This window comes from Vulpes lagopus, chromosome 6, assembly GCF_018345385.1.
Source record: "Vulpes lagopus strain Blue_001 chromosome 6, ASM1834538v1, whole genome shotgun sequence".
NCBI classification, from domain to species: Eukaryota; Metazoa; Chordata; class Mammalia; order Carnivora; family Canidae; genus Vulpes; species Vulpes lagopus.
Genome location: NC_054829.1, coordinates 131,890,266 through 131,904,558, shown reverse-complemented (window position 1 = coordinate 131,904,558; position 14,293 = coordinate 131,890,266). Strand labels below are relative to the sequence as shown.

General features: G+C 35.0%; 1 protein-coding gene across 3 annotated transcripts in view; it reads left to right on the top strand.

Annotated features, from left to right (window-relative positions):
* Positions 1–12,666, top strand: part of CLGN (calmegin) — a 48,092-nt gene extending 35,426 nt beyond the window's left edge. For all 3 annotated transcript variants that reach the window (XM_041759253.1, XM_041759255.1, XM_041759254.1), the window contains exons 9-15: positions 4,543–4,656; positions 4,828–4,978; positions 7,010–7,225; positions 8,434–8,559; positions 8,787–8,946; positions 9,922–10,022; positions 12,007–12,666. In XM_041759253.1, the coding sequence (XP_041615187.1) occupies positions 4,543–4,656; positions 4,828–4,978; positions 7,010–7,225; positions 8,434–8,559; positions 8,787–8,946; positions 9,922–10,022; positions 12,007–12,087 (949 nt within the window). In that variant the 3' untranslated portion in view covers positions 12,088–12,666. The remainder of the gene's footprint in view (positions 1–4,542; positions 4,657–4,827; positions 4,979–7,009; positions 7,226–8,433; positions 8,560–8,786; positions 8,947–9,921; positions 10,023–12,006) is intronic.
* The last annotated feature ends 1,627 nt before the right edge of the window (positions 12,667–14,293 follow it).

The window sequence follows — 14,293 nt, the reverse complement described above, 5'->3', positions numbered from 1 at the left end:
TAAATCCAATATGGTTGGTGTTGTTAGAAGAAGAGGGAAATTTGGACAGGTGCACACAGGGAGACCACCGTGTGACAACTAAGGCAGAAATTAAAGTGATGCATCGACAAGCCAGGGAATGCCAAGTGTTGCCAGCAAACACTAGGAGCTAAGGAGGAGCAAAGAAGGATCCTCCCTGAGAGCCTTCAGGGAAAACGTGGCCTTATCAAAAATTTGGATTTTGGACTTCTAGTCTCCAGAGTTCTCAGATAATAAACGTCTGTCATTTTCAGGCTGCAGTTTGTGGTACTTTGTTACAGCAGCCTCAGGACACTAATATTTGGTCTTTTATTACTTAATCTTGGAGGTAACATCCCATCGGTAATTTCTGTTCATCAGTAGCGAGTTCTTAGATCCAACCCACACTCCAGGAGAGAGGAACACACATGGACATGAGGACTGGGAGGCAGGGATCGTTGGAAACTATTCCAGAAGCCCCCTGCCTCAGTCCTGGCCCATACCCATTCCTGACTGCAGCCTGTCCAAGAGTCTGAGCAGAGGACCCAGTAAGGGGGGTACCCAGAATCAGACACTTCAGTAATAAACATTATTTTTAAGCCCCTAAATTTTGGGGTTATACAGCAATAGGCAATTGGTGCAGGTATGTCCTCTCACTCTGAGGATTGTTCTAATTTTCTTAATAGAGAAGAAAGTCTTAAATTTTATGAAGTCCACTTTGTCAAGATTTGTCTTTGATGATTCATGATTTTAGTGACTTACCTAGGAAATCTTTGCCCAAATGAGTGTTACAGAGATTCGTGCTTTTTTTTCTAGACAAATAATTTTGAGTAAAACTCTGTTCTAGGTTAACTGTATGTAGTGTGAGATCTAAATCAAGATCAATTTTTAAAAAAATATGGATGTCTAATTGTTTCAACACCTCTTGTCATTATCTGTAATGATCTGTGCTGATGACTCCTCTTTCATTTCTAGTATGGTAATTTGTGTTTTTTTTCTTGATGTGTCTAACTAGAGATTTATCAATTTTATTCATTTTTTGAAGAATTGGCTTTTGTCTTAATTTTTCCCCTCTATTGACTTTTTTATATTTGCTTTTTTCTTCTTACTTTGAAGCAAATAATTGCTTCTTTTTTTTTTTTTTAGCCTTATTAAGTTAGAAAATCTCTTCCAGTAGAAGTAGCTATAAACTTTCTCTAAACACTGCTTTAACTATGTTTCACAAATGTATGTCACCTACAAGAACATTCAGGTCATACTGTTTTCTAATTTCACTAGTGATTTTTTTTCTTTGATTCATGTGTTTTTAAATGTGTTGCTTTGGTGGCAATTATTTATGGATTCCCCAGAAGTTTAATTACTTTGATTTTCATTTTGACTCCCAATTTTTAATTCTATTGTCAGAAAGTTTACAAATGTCAACTATGTCATGTGGTTGATATACTTATAGGTTTTCAGTCTGTTCCCTTACTGAGAGAAGAATATTAAAATCTTTAAGTATGATGGTAGATTTGTCTATATCTTTTGAATTCTGTTAGTTTTTGCTTCATGTATTTTGAAGATCTGTTACTACATCTTTTTGCAGTATTTCATGTGAGGAACTAAACACTTTATTATTATAGAATAATATCCTTCTTTATAAACTCTTGTAATATTTTGTCTTGATGTCTGTTTTAGTCTCATACTAAGTCAACAGTCCTGCTTTCTATTAAATCATGTTTCCATTGAATATTATTTTCCATTGTTTACCTGTAAGCTATATATACCTTTATTTTTAAACTGATTTTCTAGTAGGCAACCTATATGTGGAGCTTGTCTTTTAAGTGGAGTGTTTTACGGGATCCCTGGGTGGCGCAACGGTTTGGCGCCTGCCTTTGGCCCAGGGCGCGATCCTGGAGACCCAGGATCGAATCCCACATCAGGCTCCCGGTGCATGGAGCCTGCTTCTTCCTCAGCCTGTGTCTCTGCCTCTCTCTCTCTCTCTCTCTCTCTGTGACTATCATTAAAAAAAAAAAAAAGTGGAGTGTTTTAAACCATCTACATTTAATGTAATTATTAATATGGTTGGATATAAATTATGCTTATTTTCTTTTCTTACTACTTGTTTTCTGTTTGTCCCATATATTCTGTGGTCCTTTATAAGGTATTTTTTCCCCTAAATTCTTTTAGATTGAGTTATTTTGTTTTCTTTTATTTTAGTCTCCTATTTTTTCTTTTCTCTTGTCATATTACCTTTTCCTTTGTGGTTTACTGTTTTAGTGTTGCTGTAAGTTTTATTATATTCATCTTTAACTTATGTCAGTCTACTGTCATCATACCACTTTATGTCTAAGTTAATCTTACAAGGGCCTTATATTTTCCTCTTTCATGCTGCTATTATACACTTACTTCTTCTATCTATACTATGCAGTCAGTGTCTTTTAATCAGACAGTTATTAGGGGAAAAGTTCTTTTATTTACCCTCATAGTTATCATTTCTGGTACTCTTCTGTAGATACACATTTTCATCTGTTATTATTTTCCTTCTGCCTAGTAAACTTCCCAACATATTGTGGCGTATGTCTGCTGTCATTGAATCCTCTCAACTTTTAATTATCTGAAACTTTATTTTACCTTAATTTTGGAAGGATGTTTTTACTATTGAATTACAGGTTAATAGTTATTTTATTTTATTTTTTAATTTATTCATGAGAGACACAGAGAGAGAGAAGCAGAGACACAGGCAGAGGGAGAAGCAGGCTCCATGCAGGGAGCTCGATGTGGGACTCCATCCCAGTCTCCAGGATCATGCCCTGGGATGAAGGCAGAGCTAAACCGCTGAGCCACCCAGGCTGCCCGATAGTTATTTTAAAACCATAATTTCTTGCGTTGTCTTGAGGAAGCTTGAATTGTTTCTGATAAGTCAGTTGTTATTCTCATCCTTTTTCTCCTTTACCTAATATGTAATTTTTTCCTGTTTGGTTTTAAGATTTATTATTACTGATTTTCAACAGTTTGGTTTTGTGTGTATGTGTTTACTTTGGTTTACTTTGCTTCTGAGCTTTTTGGGATGTAGCTGTATAGTTTGTATCAAATTTGGGTAATATTTGGCCATTATTTCTTTAAATATTTATATGTGTCTCCCCTTTCTTTGGAACATTATGTAAAATGTATGTTTACATTTACATGGTGTCACAGGTTACTGAGGATCTATTCATTTTTTAAAAGATTTTATTTGTTGGAGGGGGGGGAGCGGGCAGGAGCAGGATGGGAAGGGCCAGAGGGAAAGCAGACTTCCTGCTGAGCAGGGAGCCTGATGAGAGGCTCAAGGTGAAGTCCCAGGACCCTGGGATCATGACCTGAGCCAAGAGCAGACTTTAACTGCCTGAGCCACCCAGGCACCCCTGTTCATTTTTTAAACCAATTTTTTTTCTCTCTGCTTCATTTTGGAAAATGTCTACTCCTATTTCAAATTCTTACTTGTTTGTAAACATTGGGGTTACTACGTGCTCAGAAATAAGAGTGTTGCTTCTGTATAACCAAAAGTCTTTACTTGTTAACTCTCTTGTAGATAAAGAGAGATTCTGATTAGTGATAAAAATGTCTTTGCCTTCAAGCAAATAGTATAATAGGGAAACAACCTTTATAAGGTAGGAAGAACAGTATAGTTTTTTAAAAAAACTAATAAAAAGTCACTTATTAATGCATAACTTTCATGAATTCACTTTCAGAAAAGGATAGGACTACATCCCTTCATGTGGATTGTCTTACATTGCTTCATATTTGTTTACCCATAAAAAGTAAGGCTGAGAAAGAAGTTTGCCCTTAAATAAGAGAAATGGGTTATGATAACCTCTTTCTGATTGGTGATACCTGTTAGAATTTGTTTTATAAACTGCTAAAAGAAATGTTTCCTTAAAATTTTAAACTCTAATAGTTACTCTGAACCCAGAGAGACTTAAGATAACATTGATATCAGGCAAGTACAAGTCTTTACATACAGGGAGTTGATTATTTGAGTTTATCTTACTTAGGTTTGTTTGAAAAATCATACTGTAACCTCTTGTTTAAAATTTTTACTTTTCTAAAAAGATGAAAACTGTCATTAGTAGTTCTTAGTTCTATTCAGTACTTACTATGATTATTTTTATATATTTTAGAATTTGTTTTCTAAGTGTTTTTAAATGAAAATATTAAATTACGGGACACCTGGGTGACTCAGTGGTTGAGTGTCTGCCTTTGTCTGAGGTTGTGATCCTGCAGTCCTAGGATCAAGTTCCACATCAGACTCCCCACGAGGAGTCTGCTTCTCCCTATGCCTGTGTCTCTGCTTCTCTCTCTGTGTGTCTCTCATGAATAAATAAATAAAAATTTTTAAAACAAATTATAAAAAATAAAAAGTGACAAGTTAGCAGAAGATTTTGGCGAATGAGAGATGGGGGAGGTAGTAGGCACAAAAGACAGAAGGGTAGGAAATACCGGTTGAATATCTTCTGAATTTTGTAACATATGTATTTTTAAACTTTTTGAATAATTAATACTTGGCACAAAATACTCTATTTCCAGGGATGAAAGTGAACCTGCCCAAATAGAAGATTTAAGTGTTGTTAAACCTGATGGCTGGCTTGATGATGAACCAAAATTTATTCCAGATCCAAATGCTGAAAAACCTGATGACTGGTAAATATTCTTCATCTTCAAATGTCAATTTCTTTCTTGCTTTTTGCTACTAGTTCACGTGACTTACAGGAGAGACTTGAAGCTACTATACTTGAGGTCACTATAAATGCGTAGATACACATTTTCATCTGTAAAGCTTTTATGTTGAATTTTTTCCCCTACTTTCCTAAGGAATGAAGACATGGATGGAGAATGGGAGGCACCTCGTATTTCTAATCCAGCATGTCGAATTGGGTGTGGTGAGTGGTCACCTCCCATGATAGATAATCCCAAATACAAAGGAGTATGGAGACCTCCAATGATAGATAATCCTAACTACCAGGTAATAACCACTTCTTCCAATTCCACAGTAAAGTTTAAAATGCTGTGATATTTCTATTATGTATCTAGTTGTTATTCATGTCATGTTGGGAGACGCCTGGGTGGCGCAGTCAGTTAAGCCTTTGGCTAAGGTCGTGATTCCAGGGTCCTGGGATTGGCTCCAGCTTCCTGTTCAGTGGGTTGTCTGCTTTTCCCTATCACTCTGCCAACACCCCGCTTGTCCTCACTCTCTTAAATAAATAAGTAAATAAATAAATAAAATATTTTAAAAAATAATGTTAACTTTTAGAAATTTGATTTGTAATAGTATGCATTAACTATTTAAGAAGTCAAAGAAAATAGACTCCAACTAATTTATATTTAAAAAGTAAAGTATTCTTGGGGCACCTGGCTGGCTCAGTCCATAGAGTATGTGACTTTTGATTTCTGCCTCATGAGTGCAGGCCCCATGGTGGGCATAGAGTTTACTTTAAAAAAAAATTTAAGTATTCTTTATGTGATTTTCTGGGGGAATAATAGTAAGGACTAAAGATCAGTGACTTCATACTATATTTTTCCCTGATAACTGATAATCACTCTGATTCTATTTTAGAATTAGACATAAATGAGTTCTGATCAGAAGACCTCACGTTGTACATTTTAGTAATTAATGCTTGTATTTAATTAATGTGCTCCTTACTTTGTGGTGCTGTTAAACTATAGATTTTTTAAAATATGAATTAGATATCTTTTGATTATACCTAGATTTTTGGGTAGAAATATCTGTGTTGTCCATTTAACCCTGTAGTTTCATTTAATTACTCATTGATATTTTCTAATATTTATTATATGGATGCAGTGACATATTCCAATTTGTTTACTGTGGTTTTTTTTTCATAGCATTTATCACAGAATATTTATTTTGGTAACTTCTTTGTTGAATCTCTGTCTCCCTCATTACTTTAGATTTAATAATAGAGGATCCATGTCTTTCTTGACTGCGCCCTTCTGTCCCTAGCATCTGGCACTGTGCCTGGTACAGAATAGATACATATGATGGCAGAGTGAATGAGTAATCATATTGTTGAATTTTTTTGATTTGGTTAAGTTTAATCATTTAAAATCTAGTGGAACTTTTATGTTGAGGTTTTTTTTTTTTCTGAGGCTCAACCATGTCTGATGGTTGATGCCCAGGGTGAGTATATGATAAGAGGAGTGGCTTCACGTCTGCCTCTGGCTCAGGTCAGGATCCTGGAGGTCTGGGATAGAGTCTCACATCCATCTGCTTTCCTGCTCGATGTGGAGTCTGCTTCTCCCTCTCCCTCTGCCCCTACCCCTGCTTGTGCTCTCTCTCAAATAAATAAATAATTTTTTTAAAAGGTACTTTATAAAAAAATTAAAATAAGTGTCTTCATATTTACCATGCCGTGATCTCTCTGATTTGGGCAATTTTAATGACTTCTTGCCTTGAATAACTTTACTAAATGTAAAAATACTTATCTAAAAATAGTATCAGTTACTAGTGAAATTTAATTACCCAAGTTTCAGTGTGTTGGATTTTCACTTTGCCTTTTTTTGCAGTTTCAGGCCAGTTTTATTCATAGGGAACATTGTGTACAGAATGAGAAGAAACAAATATTTATTTCCGATAAGTTGCTAATGAATTCATGTCAGTTAATGTTTTCTTTTTTTTCCAATTAGTACTGCTGATTTCATTCAACAGTAATGCTTTTTTTTTTTTTTTAGGAGAGATAGAAAAAAAAAGGAGAGATAGAGAGAGTGCATGCTGGGGTGGGGGAGGGGGGAGAGAGAGGCGAGGGAGGGGCAGAGGGAGAGAGAGAGAGAGAACCTCAAGCAGGCTCCACGTCCAGCTTGGAGCCTGACATGGGGCTGATCTCACAACCCTGCAACCGTTAGCTGAGCTGAAATCAAGAGTTGGACACCTCACTGACTGGGCCACCCAGGTGTCCCATCAACAGCAATGGCTTCTTGAATAGCATTTATAATGAGATTATTTTATTTGAAAATGTCTTTAAATTATGTTTTCTTCTAGGGAATCTGGAGTCCTCGAAAAATCCCGAATCCAGATTATTTTGAAGATGATCATCCATTTCTTCTGACTTCTTTCCGTGCTCTTGGTTTAGAGCTTTGGTCGATGACCTCTAATATTTACTTTGATAATTTTATTATCTGCTCGGAAAAGGAAACAGCAGATCGCTGGGCTGCAGATGGGTGGGGAGTGAAGATACTGGTAGCAAATGCTAACGAGGTACAGTATTTACCATAGAGTAGTCACAGGACTTGGTCCTGGTTATAGGTTATACAAATGACCCTTTAAAGGTAAATGAATATGTAGTCATTACTACATGTACTTAAATAAATTTGTCGGTAAAATATTTAGCCTTATTATGATGCAAGTTCATCATGAACTATATATATATGTGTATGTCTTCATTAAACTATGATAGCATAATGGGATTTAATTGCCTACTTGCTGTTTATAAGGATACTACTTAATATCCTGATCACCTTGTCAATTCAAGGCCGAAGTGTAATAGTAATCTAAATAGTATTCTTTATGAATTTTAACTACTTTTCACTTAGAGGAGTACAGAGAATTTTAAAATTTATTATTATTATGTTCAGTGCTTTTTTACTCAAATCTTAACACTATTTACAAATATTTCAACACAATGCACCTTGGAGAATATATCTTTAAAATCAATTACCATAAGAAAAAAATACCTTACATTTGGTATCTTTGGACAAAAGCCATCAATAGAGTAGGTAAAGGGGTTTTCATATGGAAACTTTTTAAATTAAAACATTTAATCATTTTAGATTTTAAGAGAAACAGTTTCCTCACTGAAGGTTGCGTGTGAAATTTGTTAATGAAAAGGAAAACACCATAATTCCCAGGTTGATCTTATTAATAAGTTCTTTAAAAGTACAGAATGAATTATCAGAGCATTGTATACATCTAAATGAAGGAGTAGTTCTATCCTTAAGCTTACTAAAAAATAAAATTATAATTCTTGCTGGTAGGTTAGTGATTTCTACCTATGTGATAACATATCTTCTACTACAAAATCTCAAACAGTGATACATACTAATAGAATTTAAACTGTACAGTATGTTGGGACTCCTGGGTGGCTCCACAGTTGGGCTGAGGGCGTGATCCTGAAGTACCAGATGGAGTCCCGGGATTGAGTCCGCATTGGGCTCCCCATGGGGAGCTGCTTCTCCCTCTACCCATGTCTCTGCCTCTCTCTCTGTGTCTCTCATGAATAAATAAATAAAATCTTTAAAAAAGAAATAAACTGGACAGAGTATAAGATGGGAAAATATTTTTAGCCTGCAAGTTCATCACTCCTTAATAAACACCTGTGTAAACTAAGTTGGCTTTTTTACAGGCTGTATTTCATAGTGAATGTTTATAAAATCTGAATTTTATTTTTATGCTTATTTCTTCTATAGCCTGGTATATTTAAACAGTTAATGGCAGCTGCTGAAGAGCGCCCATGGCTTTGGCTCATTTATTTTGTGACAGCAGGGCTTCCAATAGCATTAATTGCTTCATTTTGTTGGCCAAGAAAAGTCAAGGTAAAGAAATGGAATTTTCTTCAATGTAAAATAAATGTCATAGTGTTTAGGAGTTCTGTTGAGCAAGTATAAACGCAATAAGCTAAATGTCCTCTAGGTTTTTACTGCTGAGTCACTGTATTTGATATCAGTTGTTGCAAAAAAACAAAAAACAAAACAAAACAAAAACCCTTTTAAAAAATAAAGCTTTGCTTTTACTAAAAATAGCTTATGTTAAACTACCACAGAAAAAATATGAAGATTCAGAGTATAAAAAGACTGACATATGCAAGCCACAAACAAAGGGAGCACTAGAGCAAGAAGTGAAGGAAAAGAAAGCTGCCCTGGAGAAACCAGTAGACTTGGAAGAAGAAAAAAAGCAAAGTGATGGTGAAACTGTTGAAAAAGGTAGGATAATGATAGTTATAATGGGGACAAAGGTAGGATAGTGTAATAGTGAGTTATAATGGGGACCCTAGTTCATGGAAAGAGCAGAGTATTTGGTAAACAGTAGCTGTTACGCTTGCTTATTGTCAAATATATACCATCTGAATCCCCATGAATCCGCGACTTTGGCAAGGAGGAGTGAGTAATGCTCCCCGCCTGGGTGTTGTACCCTGAGCAGCCATCCTGCTTACAGTCTTGTTTTCTAGGAAGAGTTTTAAGAGCAAGTATGAGTCCCATGTGTTGTAGCTGTTTGCCCGGACTTTTCTTGCCACCAAGAATGTAGGTGAGATGGGAAGTACAGACAGCACATCCTCTAGGAGAAGAATAGGTTTAAGGCCGGTTAATTGTGGCCATAAAATCAACACCAATTCCTTTAGTGACTGTTTATTCATCAGATAGTTTATCTTATCAAATGAATAATTTAATGGCTCAAAAGAACTGCTTATCATATGTCTCCTTCCCACCTTATACTAAACTCCTAAACATGTTAGAACTGAAGAAGTGAGGTTTTTGGTGAGTCTTGCACTCATCTAGGTAGAAGTAAAACTGTTGATGTTTGCCAGGTGTCCCAAGCCAAGCTCCAGATTGAGTCCTTACAACTGAAATTATGTCTTAAGCACTGTTTTTAACTTCATAGTTGATGAAACAGTTGACTTAAAAATCATACTCTGAAAAAAAAATTGGACATACATACATGCTTTTTGCATTACATGTAGACTGAATACTTAAGAATTTCTTAAACCTGTCTCTTCCCTCAAACATAATGATTCATTTACAAAATGTTATACTATTTGCAATTAATTTTTTAGAAATTTCAAGTGATAGAAATTGCTTTTAGATATTGGAATTTAAATAAATCTTCCTTATCCTATTTATGCTTCTCAGTAGCAAAATTTTAATGCAAGTCTTTGCCTGTAATAAAAATCTGTATTCTAGAAGAGGAAGCTGAACCTGAGGAAAAGAGTGAAGAAGAAATTGAAATCATAGAAGGACAAGAAGAAGGTAATAAATCAAATAAGTCTGGATCAGAGGATGAGGTAAGCAGCTCTTTAACAGAAAATACACTGGATTTTATGTACAATTATCCATGAAAATTTATTTTTTTTTCATGAAAAATTATTTTAATCAAAACAGTCTGGTTATAGAGAATTTTTTTTCAAGGCCATAGTGTGCAAATATTGGCCATATTTCTCCCAAGTTTTCATAGGATCCTCCATATTGTTTTTAAAATGTATCTATAAAGAAGGCGAGGGCAGCCCAGGTGGCTCAGTGGTTTAGCGCTGCCTTCAGCCCAGGGCCTGATCCTGGAGACCAGGGATCGAGTCCTGCGTTGGGCTCCCTGCATGGAGCCTGCTTCTCCCTCTGCCTGTGTTTCTAGCCTCTCTTTCTGTGTCCCATAAATAAATGAAATCTTAAAAAAAAAGGGGGGCAAGAAAATACTGTAATTTTTATCATCTTAATGCCTAATGAGAAACAGTATAAAGTAAGCCAGGGGTTTACAAAATACAGAGAGCTGCATCTGTAAAAAATTATGACTGTATCATAAAAATACTCTCTTGAAAATTATAATAAACAGACCACTTGAACATTTAAAAGGTAATTCTGTTTATTATAAGATAATTTTCTCTATACCTATTATAAAAACATTCTCATGGTCTGAATAATTCATTGTCACATTTTGTAATATTTCATCCATTGGGTAGTTGATTACTATCTGCCTGATGTGGTGTTTTTTTTTTTCTCTCAAATCTTTAATAAACTAGTTTTTCCATTAACTTAATATGTCTACGCCTTCCTGCATCCTGATATATGATAGAACTTTCCACAGTGCCCGTTTTTTAGTCAGTTATTACGGAATCAGAAACCATCCAGGATGTGTTTCAGACCCGTTCTACCTGCTAACCGTCAGGGGCTACATCACCCTACCGCGGTCACCATCCTCATCACCCTTCTTACTCAGTGCTAGGTTAGGGTAAGAGCACAGTGTTGCCTGTGCTCCTGTACGTGATGACATAAATTTTTTGTTTTATCTGTTTGAAGAAATCTCTCAAATTTTGTTTTATTGTTGTTTGTTTTCTAAAGCTTATTCAGTATATGTACTTGGTTACTGGTCTAATTGCTTTGTGAGTTTTTAAAGGGGTTTTGGGGGAACATTAGTCTGAATGTCCATAATAGAGGAAGCTGAATGAAGATGATTTCCAGGACAGAGTTTTTAAACAGTCATTGTTTCACCTGTCACTCTTAATAATAATACTTGCAATATCGATACTGATTGATCTTGATTGCAATTTTGAAAACTTGCAGTATTCATTTGAATATGTAGTTATATTTTGCTTCACAAAATATTTTGTGTACCTTTAAAAACATCTTGATTCTGTCTTTGTCTTTTAGTCTTCTTATATGCTAGGGAGTTAAAGTAAGCCAACCTTTGTATAGTATGACCTTGAAAAATAATAAAAACTATCTGTAAAAAACCATACAATACCTTCATTATTTCATTTTGTTACACAAGTTTAACTTATGTACGAGTGCTTATTGGATAAGGAAAGAAAAAACCCAAACTATAAACGTGATGTTTCCTTTCCCCTCTCCTAATTTTCTCAAAGTACCGTGTGCCAGAAGTTCTGAAAAAGTCTCTGCAAATCTAGCTCAGCAGTTCATTACTTACAGAACTATCACGATGAAGTTAGTGTTTAAGATCCCACAGTGAAAAGATCATCTAGCCCTGAATTAACCAGATTAAATTCTAAATGATAAAATCATGAATTCAGTTGTTAGTAGTATTCCCTGTCAGAGACATATTTGATAAGCAGAGTTATTCTGAAAATGTAGTCATGCCAAAAGGTGAGCAAAATAAGACACACTAATTTATGTATAACACTTTTGATCAGCTTCATGCATTAAAGACCACATGTACGGTAGCATTTGTTAGAACTTGTATTTTAGAGGATAAGAAATCTGTTATTTACTACTATTTACCCATTGTATGAAAACAAATATTTGCACAATTCTTTCTTCTAGATGAAAGAAGCGGATGAGAGCACAGGATCTGGAGATGGGCCAGTGAAGTCAGTGCGCAAAAGAAGAGTACGAAAGGAATAAACTATATTCAAGTATTTTTAATTCGTGAGCGAGATATTTGGCATTCTAAAATCAGTGTGCCAGAGCTGAACTTGAGTCAGTCTGCACATGTTTCTAATATCTAGCAATGTTATTCTTTCAGACACTTATTTTAGTCTTTCTTTTCAGGAAAAAAAAAAAAACTTTCAAGTTACCTGGTCTTTGAATTTAGAGTAAAAAAGAGGGGCATGTTACGTATCAGATTTAAGAGACTAATACCATTAGAAGTTACCAAGTTTTAATAGTTGGAGAAAGTTTTGGTTTGTACAGAGCAAAATAATATGCAGCAGCTTTGCTGCTGTTGGAAAATCAGTTATTGGAATTTCCTCTTAAACAGCTATACAACAATATAACTGGTAGTTCTATAATAAAAATGAGAGTGTGTTCTGTTGTACAGAGCTAACTGCAATAAAGTTTCTGTATGGTTGTTTGATTCTGTCAACAATTGAAAGAGTTGTATGTGTCCCCATTTGCTTAGTTGTGTCAAATTACAGTTATGACCTATTGTTCACTTAAATTATAGATTTCTTTAAAGAGGTGCTTTGTTGACAAGTCAGCAAAACAGAAATGTCTACGTGTCATTCATAGAATCACTGGTTAATAGTGCAGCATATTTTACATTTTAATTCAAAGATAATAGGTTCATCACAATATAATAGTGTACAGATACTTTTTAAGCTTTTATAATTGCTTTTTGCAAGAAAAGCTTACCCTACACTCAGAAGATTGCTTATGAATACGTTGTTCCTGAAAGTAAAATTTAGATATTTTTTCTTCTTTAAGTTATACCCTCTTAATAGGTAAAGTATCGAGGGGGAAGCTTTAAATTATTTTCTCTTTCCTGGTCATTAAGAGATTCTAATAGCTAAGCCATCAATCATCATGCTTTGTATTTTTTATCTTGCTTTTTCCCTGACAAATTCAAATCTATTCTTAGCTTCAAAGCTGCCTCTCAGGTAGATAGTAGATATTGCTCCTTTTTTAAAAAGTAGTTACCAGAAATCACAGAACTACATTATAATGGAGCTGTGTCATTCCATTTAAAATATTTTAAGAACTTTTTATATTTGGGTAATAGGCTAGACCCTTTGGAAGGGGATCTGAATCTTTGAGACCATGGAACTACTTTGATACTATCTAGGGAACTTTACACCAACTACTGGGTAATATTTTGGATTTCTTTGTGTGCATATACCCTCCATCCTTGGGCAGGCTCCAGCTCCGTTCCCATACAGCCTGCTCCCTAGCAGTACAGTTAGAGCCTATGTATAAGGAAAATGAGTCTCGCGCTTCTCTTTTTACTTAAGTTAAACCAAACCGCCAGTAATACTATTCTCTCCTTATTTCAGAGAGTGAATTGAAAATAAGTGCTTTATTCTCATTGCTATGTACCGACTTTCGTAAATTGGTGGTGGAAAAATCTTAATAGTTAACCATATTTTATGTTTATTTAATACTAACTGAACTTTACACATCTCGCAAAGGCTCCCTTTCTTGCTTTGTATTTGGAACATCCAAATGAGCTAGACATATTGAGTGATTCTAGAGGAGACTGTTTCTGAAGGTAAACTACTTCAAGAGATAAATCCTTAATTTTATGGAAACCTTTTTGCTTGACAAGTGTCTTGTATGTGAACATTTTTCCCTATAGATTTATTAAAGGTTTTTTTTCTTTCTTGGCTGCAGATTCATTTTACTTTCAGTGTTTGGTTAAACTCCATGAGCTTGCAGTGGTAAAATCTGAGCAACCTGTTTTGCCAGCGCACTGCTACTTCCTGTGGATGGAGCCTCTGTGGATGTATCACGGCTGATAGGTTTAACCAAAACGTAAACTTTTATTTATATAAGTACATATGCTAGATCCATGTAGTAGACAAAGCACAGTCTTCTTAATAACAAGATGGGTTTTTCCTTTTACCACCCTATTCTGTTTAAAATGACTTAATTTTTATCCTTTTCTCTAATAAAGGAGAAAAATAGATGTATTTTGCTTTTCTTTATTTTAGTTGGCCTTTTTAGGGGCTTTTTAACTTGACCAGGCTAATGTAGCTTCCGTTTTCTTCAATATCTTTTTAAGATAGCCTTGCTTCCATTCCTCGTTTTTCTAGGAATACCCATATTACTAGAATTAGTAGCCTTTTTGAAGTGTCAGGCCATGTTTTTGAGATACAGGATGGAACTGCTTAGA